This window comes from Callithrix jacchus, chromosome 5, assembly GCF_049354715.1.
Source record: "Callithrix jacchus isolate 240 chromosome 5, calJac240_pri, whole genome shotgun sequence".
NCBI lineage: Eukaryota > Metazoa > Chordata > Mammalia > Primates > Cebidae > Callithrix > Callithrix jacchus.
Window position 1 is genome coordinate 134,012,094 of NC_133506.1, and position 26,652 is coordinate 134,038,745.

General features: G+C 56.7%; 1 protein-coding gene and 1 long non-coding RNA gene across 8 annotated transcripts; one reads left to right on the forward strand and one right to left on the reverse strand.

Annotated features, from left to right (window-relative positions):
- Positions 1 to 102: 102 nt before the first annotated feature.
- Positions 103 to 3,655, reverse strand: LOC128932188 (uncharacterized). The gene is made up of 2 exons (XR_008481727.2): positions 3,391 to 3,655; positions 103 to 1,348 (listed from the first exon to the last, which is right to left on the reverse strand). It is a non-coding gene; the product is annotated as an uncharacterized LOC128932188 (long non-coding RNA).
- On the forward strand, positions 676 to 24,746 carry TMEM235 (transmembrane protein 235). 7 transcript variants are annotated; one of them, XM_078374779.1, is made up of 9 exons: positions 676 to 891; positions 1,174 to 1,358; positions 3,373 to 3,440; positions 4,001 to 4,137; positions 10,546 to 10,682; positions 16,365 to 16,431; positions 17,127 to 17,430; positions 17,661 to 19,619; positions 20,662 to 24,746. In XM_078374779.1, exons 1-7 carry the CDS (start codon positions 745 to 747, stop codon positions 17,244 to 17,246), a joined length of 861 nt encoding a protein of 286 aa, XP_078230905.1. In that variant the 5' UTR covers positions 676 to 744; the 3' UTR covers positions 17,247 to 17,430; positions 17,661 to 19,619; positions 20,662 to 24,746. The 7 variants fall into 7 exon arrangements, with proteins under 7 accessions (XP_078230905.1, XP_078230904.1, XP_078230906.1 ...); XM_078374778.1 differs by having other exon boundaries at positions 17,127 to 19,619; XM_078374780.1 differs by lacking the exon at positions 17,127 to 17,430.
- The last annotated feature ends 1,906 nt before the right edge of the window (positions 24,747 to 26,652 follow it).

A 26,652-nucleotide genomic window follows, 5' to 3' on the forward strand; every position in this document is an offset into this window, starting at 1 on the left:
GTGGGGCATGCAGCCCAAACGGGGCTCCTCTGTTCTTCCCACAGTTAGTTCCTACCTTGCACATGCACAAAGAAGGTGTCGACCCAACCAAAGCAATATTGATTCTTGTTATATAGCTTTATTGTTGGGGTCAGTGTTAGAGTACCATGAGTTTTCATTAGCCACCGTTCTTTCCCCAGCTGTAGTCAGTTTAGGGAGGGAAAGAGGCCCTACCCCCCCATCCCTATTCCTCCTGCCTTCCTAGCGGCTGCTACTCTGTGAGTACCCGTTTAGTTCTTTCACCTTCCAGGTCTAACATGCTCTCCCACACCCCTAGAGAGCAGGGCTGCTGGATGCCACACAGCTCCCAGAGAGGGGCTGTTGTCAGGGAAGCCCCTGCTCCAAGGGAGGCAGGAAAACCCCAGAGCCACCGACTGCAGCAACAGTCTTTGGTGCTGCAGGTGAGGACAGCTACAAAATACCTGAGCCATTCTGTCACTCGGTCTGAACTCCGTTTGAAATATTGTTTCAGTAACTGCTAGGATGGTTTTTCCTTCCAGACTATAATCCTCAAACCAACAAGAGCCCAGCAGAGGAAAACGTGGCCAAAACACCCCCAGAGGAGAGTCTTTGCTTGACCTCAAAGGGCCACCATCGGGGAGGATGTCCTCAAACCTCTGACCCCCTCTCTGCTCTGCCCAGCCCTGTGTGGCGACCCAAAGGAAGCCTCTCCTTCGTTTAAGATTTAACCTCAGACGTCCCGCGATGGCCGCCGCCTGTCCCTTCGTCCCGCGATGGCTGCCCACGGGGGGAATTGCTCATCCGGCTACTCCGGATGAGAGGCTCTCCGGCCTCCCACCCCCACTGGCACCCAACGCCTGTCCTAGAAGGTTCTTTCTGCCTGTTTGCTCGGTGAGTGGCTGGAGAGGCAGAGGCCGGCCTTGCTGGAGGGCGCGTTCGTGATTAGGAGCGAATCCAAAGCAGGGTCTTTCCCTTCCGCAGCCCCGGGCCCAGCCGTGGGGCTCACCCACTGCACGTTACCGGCTGCCTTCTGCTTGGTCCTCAGGACTGATACAGACCAGGACCCAGGGCCAGCCCCGGCAGGCTCCTATGCTTCTAGCAGCGTGGGGTCCTGCTGCCCCCCGCCATCCTCCTGTGGTCGGCCTCTGGCGGACCCTTCCTCCTCCTTCCCAGCCCTGCACAGCAGAGGCAGCAGGTGCTTCCCGTTTGGCTGCTGAAGCGCCGAGAGTTCACAGAGAGATTGAGAGACAGGGCCAGCCAGTGGGGGCGCTGGGATTGGAGCCCAGGTCCCAGGTTCGCCGCGCGGCTCCCGACTTCCTCTCCTTTCGCCCAGGGGGGAGATCGGCCACTGCAGAGAGGTGAGGTGGATCTTATCTCCCTGCGACCCTAGGGGGCCCGCGAGGCCAGCGTGCGGGCGGGAGTGGGGACGGGCCCAGAAGAGCCTTGAGGGAAACGCCTGCCCCCTGCACCCCCCCCCCGACTTCCGCACCCCCATCCCCCGCTCCCGCACCTCCCCCCAGCTCCCTCGCACCCGCCCCCCCCCGCTACCCCCCCGCCCCCGGCTCTGCACATCCCCCGCGGTCCCCCGGCCCCGCTGCCCCTCGCTTCGCGCTCCTGCCAGCGGCGGTCGCCAGAGACCACTGGTACATCCTGGAGGTGGCAGACGCAGGCAACCGCAGCTCTCCTCGCACTCGGACTCTGGCGCATCTGTGAAGGTAACCGGCCTCCCCGCCCGCCCTCCTCCCTCCGGAACCTCTTCCCTCTGACCCCTGCCCCCGCCCCTTCCCGCTTCGCTCCTCCAGACCTCTCCCAGGACCCCTCCCTCGCATCCTGCTCTGCCCCAAGGGGTCTCTCAGTTCCCTCCTCATCAACCAGCGTCTCCCCCCATAGCTGCTGCGATGACAGCCTGGGGGCTACAGGAGGGAGGGAGCCCTGATTAGGGCCCCTCACAGCCGGAGGAGCGGGCTGTGGCAGGGTGAAGCCCCATGTGTATAGCTGGAGGGGAGGGGGCTCATCCAAGTGACCACGGGTTGTTTCTTGATCACCCTCCTAAGGGTGTGGGCTTGGCAGCCCCTTGTCCCTCTCCCTGGCAGGCACCGTCAGAGCTGCTCTCCACACACCGGAGGCCGCAGGGGTCGGGGCAGGGGTTCCAAATGTGTGCAGAGGCGAGAGAGGAGGGGATTCCAGCAGACTGGAGGGTCCACAGGGCCCCCTCCATTCCCCCTGGCTCCCTCCTCCGGAGCTGGGGCTAACCTGGGGAGCTTCCCCTGCATAGGGCGAGCGCTGGCACGGCAGGGATGTGTGTGAGTGTGCATGTGTGTGAGTGTGCCTACATGTGCATATGAATATGGTGTCTGTGCATGTGCTGAACATGAACATGTGTAAGCACCCAGCTGTTTGTAAATATTAATGTCTGTGTGAGCGTGTGCAATTGTGTGTGCATGTGAATGAGTGTGTGTGACCATGTCAGTGTGCATGTGAGTGTGAGCTTGTATGTGAGTGCATGCGTGGGTGGTGTGCATGTGCTGTGGCTTCCTAGGTGCAACTGGGGAGGAGTTAGGAGCCGCATGTTCATCCATCCCACAGACTGCCTAGCTGTTCTCCAAAGACCTTACAGGGCCAGGCTCGGTGTCTCATGCCTGTAATCCCAGCACTTTGGGAGACCTAGGCGGGTGGATCACTTGAGGCCAGGAATTGGAGACCAGCCTGGCTAACATGGTGAAACCCCGTCTCTACTAAGTATACAAAAATTAGCGGGGCGGTGTGGTGGTGCACGGCTATAATCCAGCTACTTGAGAGGCTGAGGCTGGAGAATTGCTTGAACTTGAGAGGTGGAGGTTGCAGTGAGCCAAGATTGCGCCACTGCACTCCAGCTTGGGCAACAGAGCTAGACTCTGTCTCAAAAAAGTAAAAAAATACCTCCTGACATGCATGTGTAGGCCAGTGGCTCTGCACACGTGTAAGAATCAGCATGTATGCCCATGAGACAGGACTCACGAAGATTCCGGGGAGACTGCCCAGTGAGCCTGTTTCACACACACCTTTTTCCTTTCAGGGAAAGCCTGGCTTCCACACACAAATGCATTACAGGGACCCCTGTCTGAGGGACCCTGAGGGGCCTCCATGGAGTGTTTGAAATTGTAAACATGCATCTGTGCAGGTGTCACATGCATGTGAAAATAAAAAAGACGAAAGGTCTCAGGCCTTTCATCTCACTTGGAGTCTCAGCTCAGAGTTTCAGCAGGAGAAAGAATATGGCAGGGCCCTGTGGTGCGGGGGGTGGGGGGGGTGGGGGGGAGTCCCCTGGGCTTGGGTGGGCTGCTGGGTGCTCCTGGCGTTCGGGCCCCAAGCTTTGAGTCTTCTGCTTCCCAGGGCAGAACAGCTACATACCTTCGCCAGCGAGAGCCTGGACGCCTCCACCTCAGTGCAGCACCTCATCTGTGAGTCCTGGGTGGGGCCACCTTCCCTTCCTTCCCAAATATTCAGGCAGTCTGGATCCCAGCCATCCCCATCCCCACCCCACAGCACTGCTTCCACCTGCCCCTACATTTCCCTGAGGACGTTTCCTCTCTCGGTGCTGTGCTGCTGTCCCTAACCACAGGGGCTCGGCTCCCAGCCTGTCCTGTTCTTCCCCTATCTCAGCTTCCCTCTCAGTGGGAACCAGGCAGTTCCAAGCGTGGCCCTGCAGTCTCCCGGCTCCCCATTTAGGACTCTTCGAGATAGGCTGTTGTCTATCTGGCTGGCGCCTCCCACCTGTCACGTTGGGGGGCATGTGAGGCTCCCGGATGGGGGTTGGGAGGATGCTGGGGACAACTCCCTCTCCTCGCCTCAGGAAGCCCCTACCAGGGTGAGAGGGGGCCACTGGGAGGGTCCACTGGCTTTCACAGAGAGGAGTGCCAGCTGCTTTTCCTAGAAGGTGGAACAGCAGGTCGCTGTCCTCCGGAACACAGGTGCTGAAGGGCCCACGGGGACACTCTCACGTGAGCCCCCTCTCCCTCAGCGCTGCACCGTGCAGTCATGGTGGTCCTGCCCCTGAGCTGCTCCTTCTTGTGTGAGGCTGGATCTGCGGCCTGCTCAGCTCCCTGGCCCAGAGAGTGCCTCTGCTGCTCTTCACCCGCTGCTGCTTCCTGCTGGGGAGTGAGTCTGGGGCCCTGGGGGAGTAGCTTCAAAGATGGGAGCTGGGCCACAGGTCCTGGGAGTGGGTGCTGCTTCTTCTGCTGCCCTTGTCCCCTGCTCCCCTCTGGACGGGTGCTGAGCTGGGGATGGAGCCATGGCAGGCAGCTCCCTGTGGTCCCAGAAGGTAACCATGTGTATTTGTTCCCCCATTGCTATAAATAAATGCCTGAGACTGAGTAATTTATAAAGAAAAGAGGTTTAGGCCCGGCGCGGTGGCTCACGCCTGTAATCCCAGTGCTTTGGAAGGCTGAGGTGGGTGGATCACCTGAGGACAGGAGTTCAAGACCAGCCTGACCAACATGGTGAAACCCCATCTTTACTAAAAATACAAAAATTAGCTGGGCTTATAAATAAAAGAGGTTTAAGTGGCTCATGATTCCGCATGCTGTAGGGGAAGCATGATGCTGGCATCTGCTCGGCTTCTGGGGAGGCCTCAGGAAAATGACAATCGTGGGTGGAAGGCCAAGGTGGGGAGCCAGCATTTCCCATGGCCGGAACAGGAGGAAGAGAGAGTGGGGAGGTGCAACACACTTTTAAACAACCAGATCTCAGAACTCACTATCCAGAGAACAGTGCCAAGAGGAATGGTGCTAACCCATTCCTGAGAAGCCACTGCCATAATCCAATCACCTCCCACTAGGCCCCGCCTTCAACACTGGGGATCACCTTTCAACATGGGATTTGGGCCGGGCACCAAACCATAGCACCATGATAGGAGCAGGGCTTCTGGGTCAGAGCCTGGGGCAGGGGGAGCACCAGCGTCCCAGGTTCTTGGCATGGGGGGGCATGAGGACCTCCAGGGCAAGCCCAGGGTCTGCTCTGCTGCATCAGATCATGGTGGGGTCCTGGAGAAAGCCCCTCATCACTCCCTTCTCCTTCCCAGACTGTCCTGCTGGGAGGAGCAAGGGCACAGGGGTTTGGCACAGACGAGGCAGGGCCAAGAATGAAGGCAGGTGGGACAGGGCACCAGAGGCTTCAGCACTGACCCCAGCATAAACTGAGACTGTAACCGGTAACCACCCATCAGCTGACATGGCTCCAGCTCCTGCTGCCTGCCAGGTGCTGGGCCACGTGCTCCTCCGAAGGCTCCCAGTCCCAGCTACAAGTGAGAGATCTGAGGCCTGGAGAGGGCCGAAGCCGATGAGGTCCTGGGCTCCCCTCCACCCCCCCCAGGTGCCATCTCCTCAGTTTCTACCAACTGCCCAGCACTGACTGTGCCTGAAGATGGACTGGGGACTCCTGACAGCCTGTCCTCAGCTGCCCCCGTCATCCAGGGCCAGCCTGAGCCAGGCCTGGTATCTTAGGCCAGCTCCACCATCAAGGTTGTAGCCACAAAGAGCAGGCTGCCCAGGGCTGGGGGCGCCCTCCCTGCTTATCTGGGCGTTTGGGGATGCCTCTGTCACTGAGGAAGCCCAGCTGGGAGCAGAGATTGGGGAAACCAGCAGCCTTGGTGCTGGTCACAGCCACAGGAGATCAACATTGAAGCCAAGGTCTCCTCTAGACAATGAAACCAGGAAGAATTCAAATGACCTGACCCTGGGCCCATCTGTGAGTTTTCAGAATCCAATTAAGAGGACCTTGGAGAGCCAGTGACAGGAGTGATTGGGGTGGAGTCATAACCAGGAGATGGTGACGGGAGGGATGGAGTTGAGATTATAACCAGGAGATGGTGACGGGAGGGATGGGGTTAGGATTGTAACCGGGAGATGGTGACGGGAGGGATGGGGTTGGGATTGTAACCGGGAGATGGTGACGGGAGGGATGGGGTTGGGATTATAACCGGGAGATGGTGATGAAGGACATAGTATCTATTTTGCCTGGGAGTGAAGGCACCAGCGAGGGGGCAGAGGGTCTGGAGGCAGCTGGTGGGTGGGTGGGGGCTCCACTGGGACTCCAGACTCCCCAGGCAGAGGGGCCTCCACTCTGAGAATAAGGGTCAGCTGTGGGCTGAAGCAGAGGGCTCTCAGGGTGTCACACCAAGGCGGGTCAGCCCGCCTTTCACCCCTCATTAGCAGTGCAAGGATGGGGAGGGAGGTGGGGGTTCCCAGATGGACTGAGCGCCCTACCCTGAGACAGGATCATGGAGAGCCTGGGGGGTGACAGAGTTCTCTACAGTTGCCCAGGTTGAGTTTGCAGGCGCCCGCTGGGGAGGCCTCCTTCAGGAGGTGGGAGGCAGGAGGCGGGAGGCTGGGAGAGAGGCCTGCCAGGAGCTGAGCCCAGGCCCTGTCACTGGGAGTCGGGAGGTGCTTCAGGTCCCAGCTTATGCTTCACCTTCATTTTGGGAGAAAGGCCATGTCCTCCTCCAGGCTAGAGGAGGCAGCTGGTGTTTGGAGAGGGCTCAGCTGGTGGGTGGCCTGCCGGGAAGTGGGGCCTTGGGCTGCAGATGAGACCAGTGCAACAGGCAGGGACAGGCACCTCCCACCGCATGGTCAGCCTCTGCTGCTGGGGACTGACCCCACCGCTGCTGCTCCCAGGGCCCACTTCATTCAATTTGGCTTCACATTCTTCCCCAAATTAAATCCATCATTTCTGTTGCTGCACTGCCCCGCTGGGCCGGCAGCCGCGTGTCCTCTGTCCCTTGGCCTCCCTCCATCTTCTCTTCCCACTCTCTCTCCCGATCTTCTTCCCAGGTTTGGTTTCCAGGAGGAATTGCAGAAGAGCAGGCTGGGCTGTGGCCCTTTGCTGGGCATCAGTGAGATCTGGATCTGGCCCTGAATGTCAGCTTGGGGCCTTCTTTTGGCTGGGTAGTGCACAGAGGGGACCCTGTGCACCCAGGAAGTGCCAGGGGGGAAGTCAGGGCCACCTGCCCACCGGCTAACATTCCCTACAGCTGGCACCAAGGACAGGCTTTCTCGTTAGCCCAAAGCTGTGGGTAGGGGGTGGCAGTTCGGGCTGGTTCCTCCAAGCCCAATAGACAGGAATACACCCTGGAGGCACTGGCCAAGGCCCCTGCCCAGCTCTTTGCTGGACCTTGAACTGCCGGATGAAACCTGGCGCCCGCCATCCTGTGCAGAGCTGGCTTCATTCCTTTGACGACAGTTTTGACCATGTGGAGAGCAGAAGGGAGGAGCAAGGAGGGCCCAGGGCTGGCATCCTCCCCTGAGGAAGGGCCCAAACTCAGAGCTGGGAGGACAGGGGGCACTGGAAGGAGAGTCAGAGGGAGGGGGACATTAGCCCCAGAGGTAGGGAAGGTGTCAGGAAGAGGAGGCCGGGGGTGCAAGGTAGGGACTCTGGTCAGAGCCCTGGGCAGCCCTGCTGCCAACAGATGCCATGGCTATGTGTGTACATGTGTGTGAATGTGTACAGTTGTGTGCATGTGTACATGATGTATATGTGTGTGCGTGTGGGAATGTGTACAGGTGTGTGCATGTGTGTGAATATGTCCAGGTGTGTTTATGTGTATGCATGTGTGCAAGTCTGTACGTGCATGTGCATGTGTGAATGTGTACAGGTGTGTACATGTGTGCATGTGTTGTAATGTGTACAGGTGTGTGCATGTGTGCGAATGTGTACAGGTGTGTGCATGTGTTCATGTGTGCCTGTGTTGGAATGTGTACAGGTGTGTGAATTTGTACAGGTGTGTGCATGTGTTCATGTGTCTGTTGGAATGTATACAGGTGTGTGCATGTGTGTGTGTGTTGGAATGTGTACAGGCGTGTGCGCAAATGTGTATGTGTGTGCCTGTGTTGGAATGTGTACAGGTGTGTGCATGTGTGCAAATGTGTACGTGTGTGCATGTGTGAATGTGTACAGGTGTGTGCATGTGTACATGTGTGCCTGCGTTGGAATGTGTACAGGTGTGTGCATGTGTACATGTGTGCATGTTGGAATGTGTACAGGTGTGCGTATGTGTGCAAATGTGTATGTGCATTTGCCTGTGTTGGAATGTGTACAGGTGTGTGCATGTGTGAATGTCTACAGCTGTGTGAATGTGTACGTGTGTGCGTGTATGGGAATGTGTACAGGCATGTGCATGTGTGTGTGCATGCGTGAATGTGTACAGGTGTGTACATGTGTGCGTGTGTTGGAATGTGTACAGGTGTGTGTGTATGTGTGTACAGGTGTGCAAATATATACTTGTATGTCTGTGTGCGTGTGCATGTGTGCTGGGGGCCATGGAGGGTGCAGGGTGTGTGGGAGGCAGTTCTGTGAGCAGGAACCATGTTGAGGGGCAGGTGGTGCTGTTTGAAGGAGGCTTTGCAGGATGAGGTCTCTGGGGTTTGAGGACTGAATTGGAGCCTCTTAAAGCTCCACTCCCCGACCTGCAGTTGAGCAGCCATAGCCCCGTCCAGACCCAAGCAGGAGGGGTGTCTGGGAGAGTAACCAGCACAGGAGGGGTGGTGCGCGGCCTGCAGCTCTGCCTAAATACCGGTGGAGTTGGGGCTTGAGGCCATGTCTGCAGGACCGCCTGGGCCCACAGAGCAGACACAGAGTAGCCACCCTCCCATCTCTCCCCCAGGTGCCCTGACCCTGGCAGGGGTCAGCATCTACATCAGGTACGCGCACACCTGGCCTTCGTAGACACTGCGCGCGGCAGTGCAGCCCGAAGCACATACAGGGTGTTCGCGTCAGCTTTGGCTGGTCCCCGGCCCTGGCCTGGGGCTCCTGTGCCTTGGAGGCCCTCAGCGGAGCCCTCCTGGTCTCAGCAGCTGAGACTCCCACTCTGTGGTCATCTGAGTCCTCAGCAGGTGGGAGGGAGGTGAGAGGTGGCTGAGCTTCCCTTTGTGCGTCCTGGGATTGGGCAGTCAGGGCCAGGGCCTTTGAGAGGCTGGAAATCCCTTCCCTGGGCCTGGCTGGGGTCCTGGCCAGGAAGGAGCCCTGGGGGTAAAAAGGGGTGGAGGCAGAGCCAAGAATCCAGCTTCCTGTGTGTGTCCCTAGATATTTGGGAGGCTCCCCTGCCCCGGAATAACTGGTTTAACTGCCCCTTAGTGATGAGAAGAGTTCAGAAAAGAGGAAGTAAGTTGTCTAGGTGAGGCAGCTCGGGTGGCAGAGTTAGGTGGAGGCGCCTCTCAAGTGTGTGGCCTAAACTCGCCACGCCCCCAGCAGGCGCAAGAGCACTGCTGCCTCCATTCCTGGGATGTCCCTGGGAGAAAAGGAGGTGTCTGTTAAACGCTCTCCAGTCCCGCAGTGGCCCTACTAAATGGATATCCTTCATCCATTTTACAGAAGGGGAGACGGAGGCCCAGAGCGGCAGAGATACCCACCCAGATCACCTGGAGCCAGACAGATGCCATCTCAGGCCATGGCCTCCGAGGCCTCTGTTCTGTCCACTCTCCTGGGAGGGCAGGCTTGGTGGGGAAGAGCTGAGACGAGGGCATGAGAGGCCCCTGCAGTTTGCAGGTGTGGGGGGCAAGGATCGGACCAAGCCAGATGTGTCCCCCGCCCCCTCCTGTGTCTTCAAGCCTGCTAGGTACTTTTCACTGAGCGCTTCTGGGCAGAGCAGGCGCACAGACCTCTGTTCTTGTCCTGGCACAGGCTGCTGCTGCTTCTGGCCCCAACCCTTCCTCTCTGCAGCAACCTGGGAGAAGTGTGGAGCTGACAGAGGTGGAAGTCCCAGAAGGGTGGGGTGGGGGTGTCATTCCATGGTGGAGGAGTTTGGGACCACTCCTTGCCTGCCTCAAAGTGGACCTGGCTGAGGGGGCTTATTGGCTGGGGCACGCCCACCGTTATGCAGATGGACAGTTGAGGTGGCTGCAGGAGAAGGGTTCCCAGGGCCTGTGCAGCCGCCTGTTTGGGGTTTGGGGGCCCTTCCCAAGTCTTGAGAGGTGTGCTAGGGAAGGTGGTAGCCTCTCTTGGCTTGGTCTCCCTGCCCCCCTGCCCCGCCCCTAGGTCTCTTTATTGATTCAAAGGTTAAGGAAGCTCCTGGGGGCTCAAGGGGGTGACACGGTTTTGGTGGGGCCCAGTGAGGACAAAGCTGGGGGGTGAGTGGGGCCTCCTCTTCCTCCTGGTGTTTTAAAGTTTACCATTCCATGTGGGAACATTGTGCCAGTTTGTCCTTACATGAATCACTTGTGCTGTGTGCCATATATGCCTTTTATTTTTCTTAGAACTTTTTTTTTTTTAGACAGAGTTTCGCTGTTGTTACCCAGGCTGGAGTGCAATGGCGTGATCTCGGCTCACCGCATTCTCCGCCTCCTGGGTTCAGGCAATTCTACCTCAGCCTCCCGAGTAGCTGGGATTACAGGCACACGCCACCATGCCCAGCTAATTTTTTGTATTTTTAGTAGAGACGGGGTTTCACCACGTTGACCAGGATGGTCTCGATCTCTTGACCTCCCAAAGTGCTGGGATTACAGGCGTGAGCCACCATGCCCGGCTTTTCTTAGAACTTGTAAAAATAGGTAACATATGCCCATCTATCACAAACAGCGCAAAGGCGAGCAAACGCTGTCACCAGCTGTCCATCCAGAGGTGTTCGGTGAACGAGTGTGCGTGAGCATCGCGTGCGTGTTTGTGTCCACCGTGAAGTCATCTGCGAACAGAGCAGGACTACTTCTTATTCCCAGGTCAGCACAGGGATGGGGGTTTCCCTGGGTCTCCGTGTTGGAATCGGGGGCTGGTTTTGTGGGCATGTCCTCTCAGTTTGGGAGGAAAGGTGTGGGGGACTCTTCCTCTCCTCCTGGCTCCCAGCCTCTGTTGAGGAGGCTTCTCCTGGGAATTTCCTGGGAAGTGAGGGGTGACAGCCTAACTTCAGGCCTCTCACGCAGATGGACTTGGGCTCTGGGGATATGACACTGGAGAAGACACACCAGGGGCTGCTGGGACCACCAGAGTTCCCTGAGAGTGTGTGTTGGGGGAGGATGCGCGGCTTGCCCTTTCCCCTCCAGAGCAGACCCTCCCATCTAGCCTCCACATGTTCTGGTGGGTGTGGAACTCAGCCAGGTCAGGAGACTCCTTCACTCCCTGATTGGCCAGCCACATCCTCATCCTCTGATTGGCTGACCGTCACTCTCTGGTTGGCTAGTAGACTCCCTTACTCTTGAGGGGCTAGTCAACTATTTCACTCTGATTGGCCAGCCATGTCACTCACCCTCTGATTGGCTAATTGACTCCACTATCTGATTGGCCAGTTGATGCCCCTCATGCTCTGATTGGCCAGTCAGTGTTCCTGACTCTCTGATTGGCCAGTTGACTCCCTCACTCTCTGGCTAGTTTCCACAGTGATTGGCCCATGGGTTCTGTCTGTTTTCACAGGTCTCTGAGTGTCAGGCTTTGCAGCTGGGATTAACAGGCAGATGAATGCTTCCTCCCAGGGAAGAGACAGTGCATGGTTCAAGGTCACCGAGAATAGACAACATGATATCAGGCTCAAATGGGGCTGCATTATTTACAGTAAGAGGAGACAGCCTGTGCACCAAATCTCCTTGCAATGGTGGTTCCCACAGTTGGATTCACTGGCCCAAGTGGGCCTCTTTCTCTGATTTTTCTTAGAACTTTTCAAAATAGGCAACACATGCCCATGTGTCACAAACAGTGCAAAGGAGAGTAAACACTGTCACCAGCTATGTGAACGTCTGTCCATCCAGAGGTGTTCTGGGCAAGTGTGTGTACATGACTGCATGTGCCAGAGAAAGAGACGAGACAAGCCAGAGACAAGCCCTGACTTGGAGGCTCCTGTCCCCAGCATTGAAGGCTCTTCCTCCTCTCACCACAGCAAAGCCCTTTCTCCAGGGATGTCCCAGGTCCGCTCGATCCTGGGCCCACTTGCAGCCCACTCTGGCAGGTTTATCTGCATCACCTGGTGGGTGCCCCCACCAGGGGCCTGACTTCTGTGAGGACAGGGACCTCTCATGAGCTCAGGCCCTATGCCCAACCAGCATTTATAAATGTAGTAGGCAGCCCCCCGGAGAGCCCCCATTGGTCCTCATCTCCTGGTGTTCAGCCCTCTGTAGGCCTTGCCACACTGAGTCAAAGCTGACTTGGGTGTCAAGTAGGAAGTGGCGCAGGTGAGGAGGTCATAAAAAGGTAGCTCCTGCCTTGGTCTCTGAGACTGCTCACCCTAGGAGAAGCCAGCCATCAGACCATGGAGACACTCAGGAAGCCCTGAGGAGATGCTCACACGGACAGGACTGAGGCCTCTGCCAACAGCAGCAGCAGCAGTGTTACAGCTGTGTGAGCGCACCACCTGCAAGAGATAACGCAGATAATGCTGTTCTCGCTGAGGTCTTGACTGCAACCTCATGAGAAACTCCATGCCAGAACTTTCCAGCTGTAAGCCACTCCCAAATTGTGCCTCTCCCCACCTTCATTTTTTTTGAGACAGGGTCTCATTCTGTCATCTAAGCTGGAAAGCAGTGGCTCGATCTCAGCTCACTGAGGCACTGCCCTTCTGGGCTCAAGAGATCTTCCCACCTGAGCCTCTCCAGTAGCTGGGACCACAGGTATGAGCCACCACGCCTGGTTACCTTTTTTTTTTTTTTGAGACAGAGCTTTCACTCTGTTGCCCAGGCTGGAGTGCAGTGGTGCAATCTTGGCTCACTGCCACCTCCACCTCCTGGGTTCAAGTGATTCTCCTGCCTCAGCCTCCCGAGTAGCTGGGATTACAAGCGCCGCCACCACCAGGTAATTTTTGTATTTTTAGTAGAAATGGAGTTTCACCATGTTGGCCAGGCTGGTCTCAAACTTCTGGGCTCCAGCAGTCTGCCTGCCTCGGCCTCCCAAGTTTCTCGGATTGACTACAGATATGCATGAGCCACCACACCCAGCCCACTCGCCGATTCCTAACCCACAATGCTATGGGAAATAATGACTGTTGCTTTAAGGTACTATGTTTTGGAGTCATTTGTTATGCAGCAATGGATAACCAATATAATGCACTATTTGGCCCGGTGCAGTGGCTCACACCTGTAATCCCAGTGTGTGTGTGTGTGTGTGTATAAAGTACACTTTTGCTGGTGCTTGCCGCAGACAGGGCCACATGGGAGACATGGGATTACAGGGGTTTAGAGTTGCTGGCTTTCTTTTGATTGTCTGAGTTACCACCTTCTCAAGCACAGGAGAGCAGTTCTGGGGTCCGGGGAACCCCTGTATACTGGATCTTCCCAGAGTATGGATCTGGATTCTTCTAAGAGATGGAGGGACAGAGGGAGGCTCCCGTTTGTCTGCCACATGGACTCTTCTCTTCTCTCCTTACTCTCACTGAAGTCCAGGATTTCCCCAATGCTGTGGTTTCTCACAGCTGTGCCACAAGTCCAAGCCCTCTCCTGAGCTCGGTGCTTGTATTCCTGGCAGCTTCTTAACCACCTCTTCCTGGGATCTCAAAGTTAACACTCTTAAGCTGAAGTCTCTACTTTACCATTTTAAAATTAATCCTCCTTCTGGGATTCCTCTTAAGGGCTTTCCAAAGCACTGATGTGATTGTATATCTCCCGTCTTTAATACACACACAGATTCATATACATATATACATATCCAGAATGAAATAAACAAAAAAATATTAATGGTTATTCTGGCATGATAAAAATACAGGTAATTTTTATTTTTTATTTTATTATTGTTATTATTTTTGAGACGGAATCTAGCTGTTGCCCAGGCTGGAGTGCAGTGGCAGAATCTCAGTTCACTGCAACCTCTACCCGCCAGGTTCAAGCAATTCTCCTGCTTCAGTCCCCCCCTGAGTAGATGGGATTACAGGTGCACACCACCAGGCCCAGATAATTTTTGTATGTTTAGTAGAAACAGGGTTTTCCCATGTTGGCCAGGCTGGTGTTGAATTTCTGACCTCAGGTGATCCACCCACCTTGGCCTGCCAAAGTGCTGGGATTATAGGTGTGAGCCACCATGCCCAGCCTCTTTATTCTTTTTAATATTATTACAAATTATTTATACTTCCTTTCTCTTGTTCTTGATCAGTCTTATTAGTGGTTTATCAATTTTATTACCATTTTCAAAGAACCACTTTTTGATTGTCTGGATATTTTCTCTTGATTTATCTCCCTCTTCACTAATTCTCTCTCCAGCTGTGTCTCGTCTACTATTAAACCTAGCCACTAGGTTCTTATCATATATTTCAGTTCTAGAATTTCTATGTGGCCTTCTTATAGTTTCAAGTTTCCTTACAAATTTTTTATCTTGCCTTATAATTTCTTGAATATTTTATTTTTTATTTTTTTGAGATGGGGTCTCTCTGTGTCACCCAGGCTGGAGTGCAGTGGCACAATCTCAGCTCACTGCAACCTCTACCTCTTGGGCTCAAGCGATCCTCCCACCTCAGTCTCCCATGTAGCTCAGTCTACAGGTGCATGCTGCCACATCTGGCTAATTTTTGTACTTTTTAGTAGAAACAGAGTTTTGCTATGTTGCCAGGCTGATCTTGAACTCCTGGGTTCAAGCAATCTGCCTACTTCGAACTCCCAAAGTGCTGGGATTACAGGCATGAACCACCACACCCAGCCTAGAATATTTTATTTTATTTATTTACTTTGAGACAGTCTCACTCTGTTGCCCAGGCTGGAGTGCAGTGGCACAATCTTGGCTCACTGCAACCTCTGCCTCCCGGGTTCAAGCAATTCTCCCTCAGCCTCCAGAATAGCTGGGATTACAGATGCATGCCACTATGCCCAGCTAATTTTTGTATTTTTAGTAGAGACGGGGTTTATTCCCCTTTCTAATATACACATTTGGCCAGGCTGGTGTCAAACTCCTGATCTCAAGTGATTCACTCACCTCAGCCTCCCAAAGTGCTGGGATTACAGGCATGAGCCACCACACCTGGGCTATTTATTTCTTTTAGAGACGGGTCTCCCTCTATCACAGAGTCACAGTGCTCCGGGATGTGGGCCCCGTAGGTCTGGACCAGGAGGTGCACCTGGGGAGGAGGTGCAGGCAGAGTCAGAGGGGCCAGGATAGAGGGAAGTGTGGAGGGAGGAGGGGTCTGGGCTTGGCTGCCTGGGGAATCACAAGGGGTCAGGAGACCTGGCTAGTGACTGGCTCTGGAGATTGGGGCCCCCGAGTAGTCAGGCCGTGGTGCCGGAGCCTCCGTGCCGTGCTCTGGGAGGGGCTGGGGGTGCATATTTAACTCAGTTTCATCAGGCACTGACCATGGGCCAAATGCTGGCCATGGGCCAAGGGTAAATACATGTCTCCTCACTTAGGCTGCATGACAAATTTATGAAGGAGATGCCACTGCTCCCATTTCACTGGTGAGGGACACAAGGCTTGGAGAGATAGCTGCTGCCTAACTAGTGTCTGGCGAACAGCAGAGCTCTGATGCTGCGGCCTCCTCACCTGGTTCCCAGGTGGCAAGGAGCAGGTGGAAGGACTCACAGGAGCCTTGTGGGGCGCATGTCTCCAGGCCAGGCCAGGCCAGGCCAGCAGGCTCCGGTGCTGCTCTGGGAGGTTCTCAGAGCTTGGGGGTGGGGGCATCTCTGCTGTTGGGCTGGTCCAGGGACTAGGGGTTCTCACCTGGGCCAGTAATTCCCTTTGTGTCTCAGCCTAGGACCATGCGTGTCCTTCCTGTGACAGGTCTGGCGGCTGATGGGTGCCATGGCACAAATCAGAGGGGGCTGAACCCCAGGATGGGGCCAGGGGCACAGGAAGAGGATCAGGCTGGTGGGGGGTGCACAGTGGTGGCCAGGCCTAGCTGGCATAGGTGTCGATGAAGAGGACCCAGCCCCCAGCTGCCGTGTCAGTTCTCCAGGCAACTGAGCTGGCCGACCTGCTGGCAGGGGCTCCGGATGCCCGTGTGATCATCCTTTCCGGCTCAGCCAGGTCCAGGGTGCTGCAGGGCAGGGCTGGGAGGGGGTGGGAGCACCCCTGCGATCTGTGGGTTGGGGAGGGAATGAGGGCTGAGGGGACCAGGGGCACCTCCTGGTGGAATGGGGGGCTTCTCTGGAGTAAGGAGCCCTATTCTGAGTCCTGTGCCTACTCCCCCCAGCCCTGGGCCTTGGAGCCTTTCCTCGGTTCTGGGACAGACGTCTCAGCTGGGGGGCACTGGGATCCTCTCCCCTGTTAACTCTTCAGATGCTGCTGTCTGGCTCCCTCGGGAGCACGGGAATGCTCCAGGTGCCCACTAGAGGGCAGCAGGGACCAAGCACCCTCCCACATGTCTGCCGGCCATCCTGGGGCCAGCCGGAGCCGCTGCCGCCCCCACGTGGCAAATCTGGGGCTCTGGTCTCTTTCCCTCCTCCCCTGGAGAGGCCACCATTCCAACTAGCTTCTCGGTGGCTGTCTCTTTCTCCTCTCTGCAGGTCCCAGCCTGGTGCCTGGGAAGTGGGTTCGCACCTGAGCAGCCTGCGAGGATGTCCAGGGCCCCAGGTGAGTGGTGCCTGCTCCTGACCTGAACCGCCCCATCGTGCTCATAGACGTGGAGGTGGCACTCCTGGGAGGAGGAGCTGGGAGCCCCAGTGCCAGCAGTGACACAGCACTGAGACAGAAGGAGGGCAGTTCTTGGCACTGAGTCTGGAAGCCACGTGCCCCTGCTCAGTGTGGCCAGGCTAAGCCCTAAGGCCACGGCCAGCTCACAAGTGCCTGAGGCCAGCGAGGAAACAGCATCTTCGAGACACCTCAGTGCCACGTGCCAGAAAACCATCCCATGAAACACACATGTCTAGGATGGCTGCCCTGTGCTGGGAATGGCGGGGCCACACCCAGCCTGCACACCTGAGCCCCGAGGCCCCTCCGCAGAGTATCACCCGCTGGAGAAGCTGCAATGCTGCCTCTTGGGGAACAAGTAGCTGAGGCACCTGCAGTCGTCAGGCCCCGGCTGGAAACAGATACCACACGCACACGCACACTGGGAAATTGCAAGTGTTTAATCCTGGGGCGGTTTACAGAAGGAGGCAGGAGCAGGGAAGCCCAGACAGGCCAAGGGGCGAGAGGAAGGTGTGGCTGCAGGAACCCAGAGCCAGGGTTGTTTGGAGAGGTGCCTGGCACTGGCCCAGAGGCCCTGGGGGCCCTCAGAAGAGGAGCTGGGGAGGAGCAGAGCTGCAGCCCCCACTCCCTTCTTCCAGGACTCCCCACCAGCTGAACTGGACAGAAATGCAGGGATGTGGTCCATGAGTGTCACAGCACACATGTGCACTGAGGACTCACCAGGCAGACAAAAGTCACCCTGTGCTTACCAGAGATGAGGTTGGCCATGGTGTTGGAGGGCACAGAGGGTCCACTCCAGCCCTCCAGCTCTGCAGCCTTCTCTGCAGCTCCTCGGAGGGACAGGGACGCTGCTGTGCTCACACACTCAGGCCAGCAGCACCATCCATCCACGCTTCGGTGCTTTCCCTGTGTCACATGGGCTGGAGCGCACCCGGAGCCCAGGTGAGACCCCTGGCCTGAAGCTCCAGTGAGCAGCCAAGTGGGCTTGGAGCCCTGTCCTCCGCTGCATACTCTGGGCTTGGCAACCACACATGCAGCTCCTCAGACCCCTCAGTCAACTCTGCGCCCACCGCCCCTGGGCCATTGCCTCCCCACTCCCCCTAAGAACCTCTCTTGTGGTTTGACCCAGTCCCTGGCAGACCTCACACCTGTCTCACTTCCTTTCCTTTCAGCCCTTTGCAGGTGGGGCCTGTGGTTTCTCTGCTGACTTCCTCTCCTCATCAGGAGGGGTGACTGGAAGGCTGGACAGGGCATGAGGGTACAACTGGAGGGCAAGGAGGGCTCCTGCTCTTGCTGTAAAGCCCACTGCAGCCCCCCCCAACTGTGAAATCAAGTCCCTGGCATGGCACTCAGGGCTGGCAGGACCTGGCCTCTGCCCTCCCTGCCCCTGCCATCCCCAGAGCCTCCCACAGGCTTCACCCACATCCCCACCTGCACCCTGAAGACCTTCCTCACCAGTCAGCTTCTGCTCCTGAAGCCTGAAGGTCCCCTGCCTGGTGAGCTGGCACTCCCTTCCCTGCCTGGGGGGCTTCCACTCAGCCTGCAAGAGGGCTCCTCCTCAACCTTCCCCATGAGCCACAGGCCTCTCCCCATCCTCTGCTTCCCAGGGCACCACTGTAGATTCCATCAACTCAAGGGCCTCCCAGCCTCTCCTCGGTGGCAGTGACTTGTTAACCCTCGAGGCTGCCTGGGAGCATCGAGCTCAGCCTCTGGCAACACTGGGTGGCAGCTGGATACATGCTCAGCCCCAGCCATCCCTTAACCCCTTAGCAGACAGGCCCTCGGGGCTCCACTGGCAACCCCATGGCTTGTCCTGGCCCCACTGAGGGGTGTGCACACCCCTGCAGTCAAAGTGGTTCACTACGGCAACTCACAACCCAGGGCTGGGGCTGGGGGTCACTGTACCCTGAGACACTCCCTAGGTTATGAGAACCCCTCCCTGCGAGGTGCAGCCTGTAGGGCCTCCCCCTTTCTACATCTATTTCCCGTTTGCCTTCTGTGCAGTGCAGGAGAACACTCCCTAATAACCTAGGGAGTGAACCATTTTGACTGAGCACGTATCCAGCTGCCACCCAGTGTCGTCAGAGGCTGAGCTTGATGCTCTCAGGCAGCCTTGTGGGTTTCACACTCAGTAGACCCGGGTTCAAACCTGGGTTCTGCCATTTACTAGGTATGGGGCCTGGAGTGCCTCCCTCCACCTCTCAGAGTCCTCCTCTGCAATACGGGACATCACCCATCTCAGGGGCAGGGGATAGCTGGATGACAATGCAGGGTGCACCCAACCACCTGACGAGACTGTAGGAATGCAGGTTCTCCTCAGTGGGCCCTGTGTGGGACCTGCGAATCTGTATTTCTTTTCTTTTTTCTTTTTTTTTTTTTGAGATGGAGGCTTGCTCTGTTGCCCAGGCTGGAGTGCAGTGGGGTGATCTGACTCACTGCAACCTCTGCCTCCCGGGTTCAAGTGATTCTCCTGCCTCAGCCTTCTCAGTAGCTGGGATTACAGGCAACTGCCACCATGCCCAGCTAAATTTTGTATTTTTAGTAGAGATGGGGTTTCACCATATTGGCTAGGCTGGTCTCCAACTCCTGACCTCAGGTGATCCGCCCACCTCGGCCTCTCAAAGTGCTGAGATTACAGGCTTGAGCCACCGTGCATTTCTAAATCGGATGACTGAGCAGCGCACACGCAAAGGGCAAGCTACCCTGTGGCAAGAGCTCATTAAACCCATTTATGCTGGAGGCTGCAGTTTTTTGAATTTCTGCCATTAGACCTTGGCGATGATCTTGAGCAGCAGGACATAAATACCTTCTACATGCTTAGCTTTCCAAAAATGGAACATCAGGAATAAATGGGTTTTAAGCTCCAGCAGAGCCACCTAGTCCTACGCCACCACGGACAGCGCTGTGATGTCGCCTCCACGACCCCCGGCCTTCACGCCGGTCTTCGCTGTCTATGTCATCCCCCACCGTGTGGCTGTGCAGGTCCACCCACCACGTGGGCCGCGACGCCCGCGCCCAGAGCGCCCCATGTACCCGGGCCGCCGCTCGGACCAGTCTGCGGAGCATGGAGCAGGCAGCGCCCGGCTCTCTACCTCGGCAGAAGTTGCTAACTCTACTCCACAGAAAGCACGGTGGGTGCGGCCAGAATTCCTGGATCTGGGAAGCGGCTGACCCGGACCAAGGGTCCGGGAAGCTGGGTTCGCAGCACTCTGGGAGTTGTAGTTTGTGCTGCCTCGCGGCGGGCATGCGCAAGCCTCTGCGAACGGCCCTGCAGCACGCTGGGAGTTGTAGTTTGCGAGCTCTCGCGGTGGCGGGCATGCGCGAGTATCTGCGAACGGCTACGTGGCACACTGGGAGTTGTAGTTCACGCTGCGTCGAACCGTAGACCCTAAGGTTCTGCTCATTGAAGGGAAACCGAGGCCAGGCGAGCTTTTTTGTGTGTTTTTTGTTTGTTTTGAGACGGAATCTTGCTCTGTCGCCAGGCTGGAGTGCAGTGGAGAAATCTCGGCTCACAGCAACCTCCACCTCCTGGGTTCAAGAGATTCTTCCGCCTCTCAGCCTCCCGAGTAGCTGGGACCACAGGCGCACGCCACCGCACCCGGCTAATTTTTGTATTTTTAGTAGAGACGGGGTTTCACCATGTTGGCCAGGATAATCTCGATCTCTTGACCTCGTGATCCGCCCGCCTCGGCCTCCCAAAGTGCTGGGATTACAGGCGTCAGCCGCCGCACCTGGCTGTTTTGTTTTTGTTTTGAGACGGAGTCTCGCTCTGTCGCCCAGGCTGGAGTGCAGTGGCGCTATCTTGACTCATGGCAACCTCTGCCTCACCGGTATAAGCAATTCTGTCTCAGCCTCCCGAGTAGTGGGGACTACAGGCGTGCGCCACGACGCCCGGCTAATTTTTGTATTTTTAGTGGAGATGCAGTTTCACCATATTGATCAGGCTGCTTTTGAACTCCTGACCTCAGGTGACCCATCTGTCTCGGCCTCCCAAACTGCTGGGATTACAGGCGTGAGCCACCGCGCCTGGCCCCGGGTAAGCTTTTATAGGGAAGGCGCTCATGTGGCATTTGCTGTGTGCCGGACTCTGTCCCAGGCCCTTTGCAAATCTTAGCTCAGTGAAACTTCCCACCAACTCTAGGAGACAGTACTATTGCTATCCCCGCCTTGCAGATGGGGAACGGGAGACGCGGGAGCTATTGGACAGCCAGAGGCCACGTGAGTAGGAATTGGTTGGGGTTGGGGCGGCTGTCTCCAGAGGCCATCCCGGAATCCGTGTCATGCTGCCCCTAAAACACAGCTTCCCACCATTTACCGTTTTCAGTATGGATTTGTTGAGCACCTGCGGTGTGCCATTCATTGTCCAAGTGCCAAGCAGGGAGACAGGGTGATGGCTCCATCCGGGTCCCAGCCTAACGGGAGACTGCTAAAAGGGTGCATGGAGAGCCCCTCCTCCATAGGCCCCTGCCCCTGAGCTGGCTGCCTTTATGGGGGCGGCGTGGTGCTGAAGTTCAAGCCCTTCACTTGCCAGCTGTATGGCCTTGGACAAGCCACATAGCCTCTTTGTGCCTCAGTTTCCTCGGAGTGGGCTGTGGTGAGGATTCAGTGAATTCATATGTGTTTGGTGCTCACCCAGTGCCTGGCTTGCCATAGCCCAGTGTGGTCACCGAGCTGTGGGTGCTTTTTAATTTCTTAAGATAGGGTGTCACTCTGTCCCCCAAGCTGGAGTACAGTGGTGTGATTACAGCTCACTGCAGTCTTGACCTCCTGGGCTTGGGGGAACCTCCGCCTCAGCCTCCCAAATAGTTGGGACTACAGGCTAGTGCTACTATGCCTGGCTAATTTTTCTGTATTTTCGGTATAGACGGGGTCTTGCTGCGTTGCCCGGGCTGGTCTCAAGCTCCTGAACTCAAGTGATTCTCCTTCTTCAGCCCCACAAAGTGCTGGGATTACAGGCGTGAGCCACGGCAACCTGCCCAGCTGTGGCTGTTACTGTCACTGTCGTTACTGATTCCCGCTTGGAACCCTGAGGGCCCCGGGGCTTTGGGGTGTACTCTGACTCAGCCCGGACTGTGGGGTGCCCTTCCCTCACACAGGGAGCACAGCCATTCCTCGGCTCCTCTTTCTGGGGCTACAGCTGCTGGGCCAAGCATCTGGTGAGGGTGGCCCTTGGTGAGGAGGACATCCATCCTACCTCAGTCACGCCCAGGCCTCTACGACAGGCCAGCTCCGGGTTGGGCCTGGGGACTTAGGGCAAGCAGAGGTGGCCTGCCCTCTAGAGCTCAGGTCCCAGGAGTGGAGAATGAGATGCTGGCGGTGAGAGGATGGCAGTGAGGGAGCAGGGCAGGCTTCCTGGAGGAAGCAGTGATTAGGCTGAGTTTAGAAGATGGAGCCGACTTTGGACAAAGGGAATAGCAGGGGCTGGGCTCGGGGTAGAGAGGAGTTATTACATTTTCCGCCTTGAGGGCCAGCATGGCTGGGGAAGTGAGTAGGGGTGGGGATGGAGCCCCAGAGCGACATTGGGGCTGGGTGGCCTCTCAGGGGCTCTCCGTCTCTCCTCCTTCAGCTGGGTGGGACTCACAAGTCCCCTCAGGGTCTGTGGTCCCAAGGACCCCCATCTGACGGACAGGCTTGCTGCCCCCACTCCCTAGAGTCCTTCTGGGCCTGTCCCACAATCTGCACAGAATTCCTGCCCTTAGAAAACAAGCCCCTTATCTCATTGTCTGGCTCCAGAACTTCTGCTGGGAAGTAGGGGGCGGGGAACGGAGGCCTCTGTGGGAAGGAAGGGAGGTGGATGGGCTGGCGGGCAGGGGCTGGGAGCCGGGATAGCAGCTCTCAGGGGAGAAAGGGGACAAACAGATGGACCCCAAGCCCCTCCCAGCAATGGCAGAATCACAGAATGACCTCCTGTTTGCCATCCGCAGAGCCTGCCCTCTGCAGCTTCGCGTCATGCTCCGGCAGCCTTCAGTGGGAGGATGGGCAGGGAGGTTGGGGTCATAGAGACCTGAGGACCCTGCCCAGGAGGCGTAGCTGGTCACCCACAGGGCCTTTCTCCCTCCAAAGCAGAGCTGTCTCCCCAGATAGGTGGCCTCCCCCTGGGGGAACCTGAGGCAGAACAGTGTCATTCTGCCAGGTCACCTGGGCCAACCCTGCCTTGTCCCAGTGGGAGCTGACGGTGTGGAGGAGCAGGAGGGGTGGGTTCTCATAGGGAAAGGTGCAGTGAGGCCTGTGGCGGGTGGACCCCTTGACCACCACTTGGCCTCTACGGGGTGGTGTGGGCCCCTGCGTGTGTGCGCGCGCGCATGTGTGTACATGTATGTGTGTGTCTCTGTGCGCGTGTGTACGTGTGTGTGCATGTGTGTATATGTATGTGTGCACGTGTGTGTGTGTGTGTGTACGTGTGACCCTGGCTGCAACTGAGACCTGAGTTATCTTGCTGTTAAGCTGGGGCAGGCCACAGTTCCCAGGCTGGGATGAGAAGCCCAAAGCTCTCTGTTAAGCCAACTCTACTTGGCCCACCCCTGTCACAACACTGACCTCTTCCCTCCCCCTCTCTGCAGTTCTTCTTGACATTCTCACCAGAAGGGTCACTGTCACTGGAGGTCATGGGGTCATCTCCTGCCCCAATGCAGGCTGGCCCCGCCCCCACGCGCCAGTTGCTCCCTCCTCTTCTGAGCCCCCGTCCTCCAGGACTGACCCCTGCAGCCCTGCCCTTCCCAAGCTTCTGAGTTCCTCTATCTGAGGGTGCAGTGGGGCCCGTTGGCGGGGCTTCCTCCCTGGCCTCTGTGGGATCCAGCCCTTCTGTCTCCCAGACACCTCCCCGCCCCATGCCGGCTTGCAACACTTCTGTTCCCGAATGTGCTGGCCTCTCTCTTACCCAAAGATGACTTCTGCACCTGCATTCTGCCTGGAAACCCCCAACCACCGGCACCTGGTGCCTGAAGACGTTCTCAGTCTTCAGATCTTAGCTGAGACACCTCATTCTCCATGAAGCCCTCCTGGCCCAGCCCCGTGGAGGACGGAGGTGGTCCTCCTCCCGCGGTGCCTAGAGCACCTTTTCTTCCCACTGCCCACGGTTGGATCACAGCTGCGTGTTTACTCCTCTGACGTCTCCGTGTGGCCGATGCTGTGCGTGTGGGGCCTGGGCACCCTCGTTCTTTGGTGTGCGCTGGGGGCCTAGGCAGCGCTGGGCCCACGGGACTCAGTAAACACCAGCCAGATGACTGACGCGGGAGGGACATGTGGTTTACCATCCACTGCCCGGGGACCCCGGGCAGTGTGGGCGCATCGCATGAGACCCCTGCGCAGAAGCAAGCCCCAGGTGGGCTGCCTTTCACGGCGCCCCTGGCTCCCTGGCATCCGCCCAGGCACAGGGCTGGGGTGTGGGTACACACTCTCACGCTGAGTTCAGTGTGCGGATTCCTGTAACGCTGGGCTGCTGGCAGGAAGTGCGCGCTGGGGAGGCTGCTGCTGGGAACCGGGGGCTGGCCCCGCCGAGATAAAGGGAGGCAGGAGATCGCAGCTGGAGATAGCAGCCCTGGGTCCTGGTAAACAGGTGGGGGGAAGGGGGGGAAATAAATGTCCTTTCCATCCCATCCTCTTGGCCCTAAGCCTGCAGGATCTATAGGGCCCTAGGCTAGGCTCAGCCCCACTAGCCTGGAAGCCAGAGGGGAGCTGTTGGCACTGCCATCATCATTCCCAGTCTGGGGGGCCAGGTGGCAAGGGACAGGGTTCTGGGTCTGGGGGCCTGGCCAGGCCCACAGTGGGCATGCACTTGGCCCACGTGGGGGCCACTGGGTGTCAAGATCATGTGTGATGGTGGGAGGGTGGGAGGGGAAAGAAGGGAGCTCCTCCAAGCCCCTGTACTCCCTCCCCGGCTGGGAGCCCCACAGTGGGAAAGATGTCCCTTTCCAGGTTCACCTTCAGCACCATCTCGGGAAATCCATTGAGGTGCCAGGAGGGTATGAGACTGGGCAAGTGAGGGGGGCGTGGGGCTGTTCCCCAGCCAGGTGCAGAGCAGGAGGCTACAGAGCTGGGGAGACCCTGTGCATGACCCCAAGGGGCACCCGCAGGGTGTTCACCTGCACTCCATCAGCTCGCCATGGCCAGGCAGGAGCTGTGCGTGGCACATCCCCGGTGCCAAACACAATGGCTGCTCAAATACACTTACTTGTTTAAAAAAATAAGAAATTTACCACTCATACAAAAATGTGCATGAAGCTTATTTGTACAGTGTTACAAATAAATACATATAAAATGAACTCCCATGCCTAAGCCACTCAGATCAAGAAATTGACCATGGGCCAGGCACACTGGTTCAAGCCCTGTAATCCCAGCATTTTGGGAGGCTGAGGCAGGTGGATCACCTGAGGTCAGGTGTTCGAGACCAGCCTGGCCAACATGGTGAAACCCTGTCTCTACCAAAAATACAACAAATTAGCCGGGCACGGTGGTGGGAGCTACGGGCAGTAGCTGGGAGTAATCCCAGCTACTCAGGAGGCTGAGGCAGAATTGCTTGAACCTAGGAGATGGAGGTTGCAGTGAGCCAAGATCAAGCCACTGCACTTCAGCCTAGTGACAGAGCAAGACTCCATCACACAAAAAAACCATTGGCCAGGATTCCAGAAGCTTCCTTCCTATTCACAACCCCTCCCTCTGCAAAAGTTACTGCTGCCCTGACATCTTTCTCTCTTTCTTTCTCTTTCTCTCTCTCTCCCCTTCCTTCCTTCCTTTCTTCCTCTCTCTCTCTCTCTCTGTCCTTTATATATATATATATATATATATATATATATATATTTTTTTTTTTTTTAGAGACAGAGTCTAGCTATGTTGCCCAGGCTGGTTTCGAACTCCTGGACTCAAGTGGTCTTCCCACCTCTGCCTCCCAAAGCTCTAGGATTACAGGGCAGGCTTGGCCTGCCCTGACTTTTATGACCAGGACTTACTTTTCTTCTTGATTTTGCCACCATGGGTGTATCCCCTTGATAGCAGTTGAGTGTTGAGTGTGGCTGTGTGTGAACTTTGCAGCAGTGGAATCAGGGTGTCTCCTTTTGTCTGGCTTCTTTAGGCCGGTACTGTTTGTGAGTCTCACCCTCTCGGTGGCTGTCGTTTATTCTCTGCTGCCGGGTACTTTTCCACCGGGTTCCTAGAGCAGTTTATTTCTCCATTCTGCCTGTTTAGGGACATTCAGGTTTTTGTTTCCAGTCTGGCCGTGGGCAGTGGTCCTGGTGGGCGGTCTTATTCCTGTCTGCTGGGGCACAGGTGCCTGCTTCCAGAGGGCAGACGCCTAGCAGTGGGGGCCACTGACTCTGGGGTCACTCATCGACGGCCTTACTAGGTGGGCCAAAGCCTTTCCCAAAGTGCTGGGAATGTCCTCCTCGCCCACCCTCCCACACTTGTCCACCTTAGGGACATTGGGCGTCATCAGGCTTCTCAGTCTTACCTGTCCTGTGTTATGTGGCGTTATCTCCTCACACTGGCAATTTTAATCTGATCTTTCTTTTTTTTTTGATGGAGTCTCTTGCTCTGTCTCGCAGGCTGGAGTGTAGTGACGCAATCTTGGCTCACTGCAACCTCCGTCTCCCGGGTTCAAGCAATTATTAGCCTCCTGAGTAGTTGACATTACAGGCACCTGCCACCACGCCCAGCTAATTTTTGTATTTTTAGTAGAGATGAGAGTTTCACAATGTTGGCCAGGCTGGTCTTGAACTCCTGACCCCAGGTGATCTCCCTGCCTTCAGCCTCCCAAAGTGGTGGGATTACAAGTATGAGCTACTGTGCCGGCCTCTTTTTTTTTTTTAAGAGACTGAGTCTTGCTCTGTCACCCAGGCTGCCATGCAGTGATGCAATAACAGCTCATTGCAGCCTGAACTCCTGAGCTCAAGCAATCTGCCTGCCTCAGCCTCCCAAGGTGCTGGGATTCTAGGCCTGAGCCACTGCACCCAACCCTGCTTGTTCTGTTAACTGCCGAAGGAGAGTGCTGTTTCTTATGTTTTAGCCATTTTAATTCCTCTTTGTGAAGGGCCCATTCTGGTCTTTTCGTATTGACTGGGGAGGCTGCTTTGTATGTGTAGCATACTGACCTTTGTGGGTTCTGTGTGTTGCAAACGTTTCCCCCCAGGGCCAGGCATGGTGGCTCACACCTATAATCCCAGCACTTTGGGA